This window comes from Nematolebias whitei, chromosome 7 (genome assembly GCF_014905685.2).
Source record: "Nematolebias whitei isolate Nwh7 chromosome 7, NemWhi1, whole genome shotgun sequence".
NCBI lineage: Eukaryota > Metazoa > Chordata > Actinopteri > Cyprinodontiformes > Rivulidae > Nematolebias > Nematolebias whitei.
Genome location: NC_056504.1, coordinates 14,678,488 through 14,689,835, shown reverse-complemented (window position 1 = coordinate 14,689,835; position 11,348 = coordinate 14,678,488). Strand labels below are relative to the sequence as shown.

Sequence of the window (11,348 nt, the reverse complement as noted above, 5' to 3'; positions counted from 1 at the left end):
CACTTTTGATCTGTGTCGTTAAAGTGCAGTTGTGGCAGAGTAAAGGTTTTTTTTAAAGGCTACAAGTCTAATAAATTTAATCTATTTAAACTTTCCATGAAAACATACAACTATGAATACTTATTAGTAGAATAATTATTTTTGTCTTGTAAATAATGCTTATACTTTTAACGTCTGTTATTTTGGTTTATCAGGTCTCTCTTGTAAATGAGTCCTCGAGGCTCAATGGGATTTACCTGTATAAATAAAGGTTGATTGATTTTGTGCACTGATCTGAGGGAACGTGGTAGTCCAGTGGCAGTGCTGTGGTCATCTTTCTGAGGCTGCAGGTTCAAGCCCAGGTTGCAACAGATTTAAAACTAATATAAAATCTTCTGTGTGTTTCTGAATGTGGCGACCTCTCAGGAAAGCAGCTGAAGGAAAACAATCACACTGATTTGCATGCATATTAAAAAATGCAGTGTTACTTTTACATTTCTATTTTTTAACATCAAGATAAAAGCTAGTTAACATTTTTTTTTTCCAATATAAACATCAAATAAGTCAACACTTTAAATTTGAGTAAAATGACTTTTGTGCCAAGTTAATGGTGTAAATGAATATCAAGGTCTAAGGGAGCGTCCATTTTTACAGGGAACTTGATTTAAATGTTTTTGCATGAAGTTTGTAACAAAACAGACCTGCTGGAGTAAAGACACCAACACACAGACGCTCTGCAGCAAGTTGAAGGTGTTTATTCAGAAAAAAAGTCAGTAGTTTGTTTACAGCTGGAAGGAAATAAAATATATATTATCATACACAAACTTTAAATTCATTGAAACTTATATGAAAATTAATTTTCATCAAAAGAAGTACTTTTCAATCTAAAAGTTTACATCTTAGTCATTAAAAAGTCCTGTCAAACACACTGATCTGCAGATCCAAAATCAACATGAGACCAGGATGACTACCTATCCTTGTTGCCACGGAGATCAGTGGTCACAGGGTCGTGCTGAATGGTTTGGTGCAACATCAGGGCGAGCAGACCGGCTCTGTTGGTCATAGCAGTCCGGACATTACGCTCTTGCTCAAAAAGCTCGTCCAGCTTGTACCACTGCGCGGAGACAAAAGGTTTAATGTTGTTAAGCATCAAAGTAAATGTTGTGGCCATTTACGTTGAAATTTTGTAAATCACAAGTTCTATGAATTTAGTTTTTCCTTGGGCAGTTAGAATATATTTTAGTTAACTTGGAATCAAAATCCGCACTTACTTTTTATTATGCAATTGTTTAGATTGGTAGCTTTTGGACCCGCCCATTAATTAAAGAGATTAATAACACACCAGAGGGGTGTGGCGGAAGGCTTTGGTTTGTCAAATGTCCTGTGACGATGGGAGGTTGTAGAATGACTTCTTTTTTTTTTTTTTACCACTTTTTGAACTTTTAAGATGAGATTAAGTTAACTTGTGTTTTCATCCAATTTGTAAGAGATTTTTTAGTTATTGTTTTGTCCATTTTGGGGGGAAATAAACTACATATATTTTTCAAACAATCAAGTTGGAAGTACGTTCAAGAAACTGACCACCTGTTGCCACACACGGCCTTTCTTGGAATATTTTGGTTTGGAACATAGAAGGCCGCGACAGTAAATCTTTTAACAGACAGATGCAGCTTATATCACATTAGGACCTCATGCTAATTTTAGGTAAATAAGTTGCCATGGCTACAGGATGGGTTAAACAAATGTGGTTTAAAAACTTAAGTAAAACCTTTCAACAAATGTCATAAGTTGGGGACTTTTTTATTTTTCAGTTTCAAATAAAGAAAAGCAGCAGCCTTTAGGTGTGACTCACCACCCTGACACGCTCCAAGTCCACCTCAGCTCTCCGAAGCTTCTCCCAGTTGTAATGTTTGTTGCACTTCCGTTTGGAAACTCGACAGTAATCTCCTATCAGCTCGAACACATTCTTCACCAGAGGACACCCACACACCTCATCCACTGGGACCTGGAAACCAAACAGGAGCAGTTATTAGACATAAAAACAAACAAACAAACAAACATGAGATGGAAGCAACAGAAAGCAATTTTCTCTTTCACTCTCGACGAAGACGATCGCCATTACCCTCCCTCCTGCTTTTTTACTCTTGTCCTGTCAACCTCAGAGCCTCTCTTTACACATTTTCCGAATTAAAAATTATTATGGATTTGGTCAGCTGGTCCCTCAACGCAATTGATAATTTTTTTCTACCAAACGACAGGGTGCTGGAGAGCCCTCATGTCCTGAACAGATCCACACAACTGGGTATGTCATCGATTCCTGGAGTGAGTGGAAGATGATGTGCCTATCTGTGCTGTCCATGGAGGACATAGAAGATGTGTACAGTATTGGATTTAAGATAACAGGGTTTCTGCTGTTTGGAATCGGTGGATACTTTGGACATCGACAAATTAGGAAGATGTCGGCGGCAGTTTTGGCCATGGTAAAGCTGCCAGCCTTATGTGAAGGATTAATTCATACCTCGAGCTCTCAGACTCGGGCTTAACGAGCTCAACTGCAAGCTCGACATGATTTCTGAAAATTGTAGGCCACTTGCGCCTCCTGGAACTCACCGGCATGAAGGATTCGATCTTGGAGAAAGCTAATCGAGCACAGACCGGGCAGATAATTCTAGTTGTTTGGATTCACCACTGAGTGTACCAGCAGAACTTGAAGGCAGACAGAAAACATTCTGGCCACCCAAACAATTGTTGTTTATCTGAATGTGGCCTCCCTGCTGGCCTTGGACAGGCCATCTTATCTCAAATTGCTCCTGGAGGATACGTAAACTAGAAGCTCTGCCTGCCGCCCCCCCTCCCCAAGGACATCTGTGGCCTTATCAGACCCTTGATGCTGATAGACACTGTACCATCTTATCAGAACTTTGGAACTTTCTGGAGTGTTTATGGATAACTCACAGTCTTTGTCGACCTCTATGCTTAAATGTATTACGATGTTATTGTATGTTGCAGCTTTATGTTGCGAGGTCTTTTTTTGCATCTTTTACCCTGTTTCCCAGCCAGGACATGATGTGAGACATGATATTTTTTTCAGCTTCCTCCACCCTCGTGTTCTCTTTTTCACATCTGCCTGTATGTTGTATGTAACAGGTCTCTCTTGTAAATGAGCCTGCGAGGCTCAGTAGGAACTAACCAGTATAAATAAAGGTCTAATAATAAAAAGAAAAGCTGCTGGAAGTTTGGATCACCAACCTTTGGATCTCTGGAATGTTCTGGACATAAAACCTGAAGCCTCTTGCAATACGTTTTGCTTTGGGGGTTGTACACGTCACAGAAGAGTCTTGTGGCGCTGCAGGAAAATAAATAATTAAAGCAGCAAACTACTAAACTGAGACAGTTATTTATATTTTTAATGTGTTTTTTTTTCCTTCTTACCCCTCTATTCTTGTTGGATACATGGAACCAAAGGACGTCTGACTCTCATACTGTTGAAACAATCATAACAGAAGTATTTTAGAAAAGCTACATTTTGTTTGTATCACTCTTACTGAAGAAGCGTTCACCTTAGCATAGCATCGCTCCATATGTCGTAGTGCCACCTTTGGATTGATCGGATGACCGCAAGACACGCAGAAAATCTGCAGGTCTGTGTCCTCGCTGTCTCCTTCGTTCACCTGCGATTTAAAAAGCAGTTTTATCGTTGCAGCTCTGCATCTGGACAAGCGGTCAGTTCATCGAAGGAACTGAAGCGCCGCACCTCCTCGTCCTGCTGGACCGCTTGCTGTTTGGCCTTGGCGATGATGCCCTCCAGCTCGTGGAAGCGTCGCTCCATCTCCGTGAGGCGGAGCCGGGCGTTCTGCTGTTCTCTGCGGATGCGCTCCAGCTGCTTCTTACCCTGCTCCTCGGCGATGCATGGGCTCTGCTGCCACTGCTGGATACGCTGCGGGAGGATCTCATAGATACGGCTGTTGATCGAAAGACACAAAGATACAGCTAATCATGTTTTTTTTTTACTACACCCCCTTTTTTCTCCTTGTGAAGATCTATAAAAATACTCCAAGCTGTAAATAAAAGTACAGGTGCAGGTGTGTATAAAAGTTCAGAGCTCTTACTTAGCTGCTAACTTCATGCCACAGTCATCAGAACAGTATTTGGAGTTGAGCCTTGCTGCATTCATACAGTTAGGCCCGAGGCACTGACGCCGACCCCCACTGTCCCGAAAATCCCCCCTATCACTGTGTCTGTTTCTGTCTTTGTGCTTCTGCTTCTGTTTATGACGACGCGATTCTTTCTAAATAATAAAAAAGAAAATTATCAGTCAGGATGTTTTCATATTTCAGGAGTTTGTTCTCTACAAAGGAATAACTTACTTTTTTGTCGAACTTCTTTTCTCGTCTCTTGACGTGCTTCACCTTTATAGCTTTCTTACGCATGACGGGACTGAAAGCTGGCTCTTCATCATCATCACTGCCCCACAGCTGTGTGAGAAGGCAAACATCATATATGCCTTTCTGATCAAACGTTTGACTGAAAGCGTGCAGGTTTAGAAGCGTTAATGTGGTGTCAGTCTACCATGCTGCTGTTCAGTCCCGCCTCCTTGTACTGCTGGTAGAGATCTGCCTCGCTGTCGTCGTCGTCCGAGTAGCGCCTCCTTCTGTGGTGGTTGTCCCTCCTTTCACGCAGAAAAAACTCCTCTTCCTTCACTCGCAGCATTTTCTGCTCAAAAGCACATTCACAAGGGGTCATTGTTTTCTGCATACACCAAAGCAACGTGCAGTTACACTAAAGAAAAGATCTCAGTTCAGACTTTTTCTTTAAAAGTTCTGAACGTGTGCCTTGTGAAATCCTACAGTGAAATCTGCCACGATATAATCTGATTTACAACCTGACTGAGACAAAGTGACTCACCCTGGCTCGAACCACACACTGCCTGAACCGACACTTCTGTCGGATTTTGTTGGGTCCTCCAAACTTCTTCATGTCCTTGCAGAAGTCACACTGGGCGCAGTCCTCGGTCCTTCTGCAGGGCTCACATTCCCCACACATACGGACCGATCGCTTCACCTGGAAAAATAAACAAATAACAATAAAAGCAATTTAGGTTTCAACATTTAAATAAGATGTTGTTAATAATACTCTGTTTCTTTTGAATATGTTGGTAATTATCCGCAGCAGCTTACTTTAGATCCACGCCTCCTTTCACTCCTATAGTCCGGAGTGCTTGGGGTGCTGTACTGTACTTCTCCTCTGTCCGACTCAGATTCCTTTTCACGATTCTTTTTTGATCTATATTTTACTTCCAAAGTTGGATTCTCTTCTGCTCACCACAAGAAAATTAAATTATGTTAAACAGCTTTAACAAAAGAGCAACTACTGCAATGAAAGAAAATTCCTTGCTTACCTCTGCAGCTCATGCAGTACCACTCCTGTATGGCTTTCGCCATCTTCTCAGTGATGTTGATGCAGTGTCCGTGGAACCACTCGTTGCAGTTGTCACAACCACTGGAAAAGAGAAAAAAAAAATTATGAGCCCTGTAGGATCTTAACATTAGACTGGTTGAAACAGCAGATGTGGTTGGAAACTTACATCATGAAGCAGTTTATGTCTGGTTTACGACAAATGCAGTAAAGTGGAGCATTCTCCCCCTCCATGCTGCTAGTCTCAGGTCCCGGTGCCGGGTCAAAGTCAGACATTTCACTCTCCTGAAAAGTACATCATAAATAAAAATCCACATTAAAACAGGAAGGGCAACATCCATCCATTTTCTTCTGCTTATCCGGGGTCAGGTCGTGGGGGTAGCAGCCTAAGTAGGGAGGCCCAGACTTCCCTCTCCCCAGCCACTTGGTCCAGCTCCTCCGTGGGAATCCCAAGGCGTTCCCAGGCCAACCGAGAAACATAGTCCCTCCAGCGTGTCCTGGGTCTTCATCTGGGCCTCCTCCTGGTGGGACGTGTCCGGAACACCTCACCAGGGAGGCGTCCAGGAGGCATCCTAAACAGATGCCCGAGCCACCTCAACTGGCTCCTCTCGACATGGAGAAGCAGCGGCTCTACTATGAGTCCCTCCCAGATGGTCGAGCTTCTCACCCTATCTCTAAGGGAGAGCCCAGACACCCTGCGGAGAAAACTCATTTTGGCCGTTTGTATCCGAGATCTCGTTCTTTCGGTCACAACCCAAAGCTCATGACCATAGATGAGGGTGGGAACGTAGATCGATCGGTAAATTGAAAGCTTCGCCTTTTGACTCAGCTCTCTCTTCACCACGACAGACCTGTACAGCTCCTGCTTTACAGCAGATGCTGCACCTATCCGCCTATCGATCTCACACTCCATTTTTCCCTCATTCGTGAACAAGACCCCAAGATACTTGAACTCCTCCACTTGGGGCAACACTTACCAGAAATTGGTCTGCTGTTATACACAACCTGATCCGTGTATTCCTGCACTGCTCTGAATTTATCAATACTTTTGTTTTTCTTTTGAGTTAGCTCCTACAAGCAGCATAACAATTTAAGTTTTACACTCTCCAGTTCAAAACTTATTTCTGAATGAAGAGATGCTATATCAGTCAGATATTGGGGAAAAAAAAAGATTAGGGGAAATAAATCAGAGCTGGGTGCCTGAGCAGCACAATGAAATGTGTTAGAAGACCTAATAAAGCAGTGTAGTGTTTAATTACACTTTTACTTAAAAAAAAACCCGTGATAGAGCCATTTCCAATTTCTGTACACCAATACCATTAATTTATGTCAGGAGCACAATAATTGCAAATGAAGACCTTTACATGGTTTTTCTGAACACATCACTGATAGTCATATTTAAAATTAAACTGTACCTGCTAAACTCTTTCATGAAAACAGTCCCGAGTCTTTTTACATGAAACAATTTGATGTCCCTATCTATAATCATTTCATTTCAGCAGATCAGATCAATTCAGTATAGCACCAAGTCACAACAAAAGTTATTTCAGGGCACTGAACAACAATATTCACTTACATTATATGACAATTCATAAAAGTTATCTATCTAAAGAAGGAAGGAAAGACGCCTGCAGATTGCGTAAAACAAATGTGTGGTAGATATGACAATAAAGTCGTTTGTGTCACTCACAATAAAGATAAATTGACATCACAACATATAATTAATCTTATTAGTCATAAAATGTTAAGGACTTAACTACATGACCCCTATGAAATACATTTTTAATTCATAGTTAAAACATGATTGCAACTTGTCTTGTTCCAGATCAACTCTTATTTATCAGGAGCCTGGCTGTGTTTGCTGTAGAAACAGATCATATTGATTTGAGGTGGTTTGCATCAAGTATTAATCTGTCACTCCCTCAAAACCTTTGTTTACAAAACTGACAGATGCGTGCTAAGTTAGCTTGCATCGGGTAAAGTAACAACGACCGAATTGTTTTTAGCTAACTGAAATAATTCTTCATATAAAAAATCGGTTATCAACTAAAATAAATGTTAAAATTATAATTAAATTTAAAGGACGCCGTCTATGCAATTACACTGAAAAACGTTAACTTCTTAGCTAAGCATGCTAATGGAAACAGCTATGTTATGTTAGCAGGCGTTTCCAGATCACAAGTCTAAGATAACATTAAATAAAAATCTGAAAACTGACCATCTTTCAAGATATTCTGTCTTGAGTTGCGACACAAAAACGCCGATAGCCGAAAAACAACTAATATTATACGAAGCAGAATTCCTGTAGCTCCACTGTTAGCATAACGCTAACCTTAACGCCGGATATCACACTTCTTCTTCTTCTTCTTGTGGTGTTTTTTGGCGGTTGGCAAACAACTTAATGGTGCATTACCGCCACCAACTGGTAAGGAGTGTGGATCAGGATTCTAATATCTAGACTAATTATACGGGGGGGGGCTGTAAATAAATATATAAATAAATAAAAATAAATAAAATAAAAAAGACAAATCCTAGAAAATACTTTAAACGTTGATTAAATCCTTCTAAATAAACCAGTATTTCGAAGAAACTGAAATAGCAACGGATAACATTTTTCTTCCCTCAACACTTCTGATAACTTGTATCTTGTTTGAATCTCTTCAAGATTTCGGGTAAGAATATATCGTTCCTTATTATATTTATTACAGTTTAACATAACATGCTCTACTGTTTCTTCCTGGCCACAAAAGCCACAATTTCCTGTATTATTTTTCCCCATTTTAAACAGTGTGCTGTTCAACCCTGTGTGTCCAGTTCTGAGTCTTGATATTATTATATCTTCTCTCCTGTTTTTCCTCCCACTTCTAATTTCTCCTACTTTCCTTTGTATTTTATAAAACCATCTTCCTTTTCGTTCTTCTTCCCATTGTTTCTGCCATTTTTCCTTCAATTTTTGTTTGATGATGTTCTTAGTTTCTAATCTACTGAAATTAATTTCCATATCGATAGTAATATGTTTTGTGGCTTCTTTTGCTGCTTTATCTGCCATCTCATTTCCATTTATTCCGATATGTGCCGGTATCCACAAAAATTCTACTACGAGTCCCATTTTTTGTATTCTGTATAGTGTCTGCTGAATTTCTAGAAGAATATCTGGTCTACTTTCTGAGTTATTGTTGTTTAAACTTTGCAATGATGAGCTTGAATCTGAACATATTATTGTTTTCAGTGGTCTAATGTCCTCTATCCATTGTACTGCTAAAAGTATTGCAAGCAGTTCCCCTGTATACACCGAGAGTCTATCGTTAATCCTTTTATTAGTTGAGACATAAAATTCTGGAATAACAAATGCTATTCCCGTCTTACCATGTGAATCCTTGGATGCGTCTGTGTAGATTTGAACGTAGTCATAATAGCTATTAATATAACTTTGTATACTATGGTGATTTAAGTTGCATTTCTTATCTTTCTTCTTTTCAAGTATTGAAAAGTCAGTTTTAACTTCAGGGAGAATCCATGGATGTATTACAGGTAATGGGACAGTTGGACTAATAACAAGTTGAGCCACTCCTAGTTCTGCAGCTTTCTGTTCTACTGACCATCCAAAGCTTTTTATTTTTTTCCTCTCCTTCTCCCAGCAGGGTTTTAGGGTGTTATGTGTTGGATGAAAGTGATTGTGGCCCTGCAAACTTGCCCAGTAGGTTACTGATAACTGGGATCTTCTTAACTCTAATGGCATTTCCCCCATTTCTACCTGCAAAGCTGCCACTGAAGTTGTTCTAACAGCTCCTATACAAAGTCTTAATGCTTGATGTTGAATGCGATCAAGGTTTTTAAGAACCGAATCTGCTGCTGATCCAAATACCACACATCCATAATCTAATACTGACCTTATCAATCCAGTATAAATAGTTTTTAATGCAATTCTGTCTGCACCCCATCCACTTCCTGTTAAGCATCTCATTATATTTAGAACTTTCTTACATTTATCTAGAATGTTTTGAATGTGTATCTTCCATGTTAGTTTTTCATCTAACCATATTCCCAAAAATTTAATATATTTTACTTTCTCTAATTCCTGGTTATAGAGTTTGAGTTTTAATTTGCATTCATTTCTTTTTCTTGTGAAAAACATTACTTTCGTTTTATCAGTTGAAAATTTTACTCCCCATTTATATGACCATTCTTCTACCTTTGTAATAGCTTCCTGTATTTTTTTAACAATAAATTCCAAGTTCTTTCCTCTTTTCCAAATTGCTCCATCGTCCGCAAAAAGAGAAACTCCCATCTCATTTCCAATTTCATAAAACATATCATTGATCATTATCGAAAATAGTAGAGGACTCACTATACTTCCTTGAGGTGTCCCATTCTCAACAAAATATTTTTGAGAATAGCTCTTTCCTACTTTAACTTGGATAGATCTGCCCAACAAAAATTCCTTGATCCATCTAAACATACGACCTGAAATACCCAATTTACACAGCTTAATTAACAACCCCTCCTTCCACATCATGTCATATGCCTTTTCAATGTCAAAGAAGACCGCTGCAACACTTTCTTTATTTACTTGAGCCCTCCTTATTTCATGTTCTAAACATATAGATGGATCCATTGTATTCCTTCCTTTCCTAAAACCACTTTGGTATCCAGCTAAGTAACCTTTCATCTCTATATGATATGTCAGTCTATTATTTATCATTTTCTCCATGATTTTACAGATGTTGGATGTTAATGAAATGGGTCTGTAACTACCTGGGTTAGTACAATCTTTCCCTGGTTTGCATATTGGGATTATTATGGCTTCCTTCCAACTTTGTGGTATTTCCCCTTTCTCCCATACTTTGTTATAGAGTTCAAGCAGTATGTTTTTGGATGAATCATTAAGATGATATATCATTGTATAACGGATCTGATCCTTGCCTGGAGCGGATTCTCTGAATTTATTTATTGCTCGATTCAGTTCTGACTTTGAAAATGCAACATTTAGTAAATCTGAAGTTTCATCATGTTGGGTTAATAAGTGTTCATTTTCAATTAAAGTCATTTGTCTCCTTCGCTGCCTTTCTTTAGTAATGTTTTCTGAACTATGAATCTTGCTAAAGTTTGTTCCTAACATTTCTGCTTTTTCCTGGTCTGATATTGCTGTTCTCTCACTTTCATGTAAAACTGGTAATCCATATTGTTTTTTAATCCCATTCATTTGCCTAATCATTCCCCAAACTTTACTAATATCAGTTTCTCTTCCAACCGAATTACAAAAGGATGTCCAGAACTCTTTCCTTGCACTTTTAATTGTCCTCCGTACTTCAGCCTGCAGTTTTTTATATTCAATTAAATTCTGGAAGTTGTGATTTCTTTTTAGTAACTTGAAAGCTTTATTTCGAGATTTAATGACTTTGTCACATTCTTGTGTCCACCATGGTACAATCTTTTTCCTATTTCCACCACTCGATCTTGGAATAGTTTGTTTTGCTGCCTCTAGGATTGCTTCACAAATGCAACTATTTAAATTGTCAATATTTTGATTAATATTAATTTTACTCATTTTTTGATCACTAATATGTTTAAACATATCCCATTTAGCTTTATTAAATAACCATCTTTGTATTCCTACTCTTTCAGAGTTTCTCAATGTAAAATTTATTGTTGTGACTATTGGATAATGATCACTTCCTACTGTTGTGTCTGAAATAATCTGCCATGTACATTTAGCTGCTAATGTGTCAGAAACTATTGTGAGATCTATAGCTGATTCTGAACCATTTCTAATATTCAGTCTTGTTCCATGTCCATCGTTAAGACATACTAAATTTTTATTGTCCATAATTTCTTCAATCACCCTTCCATTTTCATCATCATAATTACCCCATAGTGTATTATGTGCATTAAAATCCCCGCAACAAATAACCTTATCATCCAAGTCTGAATTAATCATGTTTAATGATTCCACA

At 38.9% G+C, this 11,348-nt stretch overlaps 1 protein-coding gene across 1 annotated transcript; it reads right to left on the bottom strand.

Annotated features, from left to right (window-relative positions):
* Nucleotides 1-897: 897 nt before the first annotated feature.
* On the bottom strand, nt 898-7,752 carry cxxc1b (CXXC finger protein 1b). The gene is made up of 14 exons (XM_037678667.1): nt 7,613-7,752; nt 5,564-5,679; nt 5,378-5,478; nt 5,157-5,293; nt 4,885-5,040; nt 4,549-4,692; nt 4,347-4,454; nt 4,089-4,267; nt 3,734-3,941; nt 3,540-3,650; nt 3,412-3,461; nt 3,229-3,325; nt 1,832-1,984; nt 898-1,093 (listed from the first exon to the last, which is right to left on the bottom strand). Exons 1-14 carry the CDS (start codon nt 7,613-7,615, stop codon nt 947-949), a joined length of 1,710 nt encoding a protein of 569 aa, XP_037534595.1. The 5' UTR covers nt 7,616-7,752; the 3' UTR covers nt 898-946.
* Nucleotides 7,753-11,348: the final 3,596 nt, after the last annotated feature.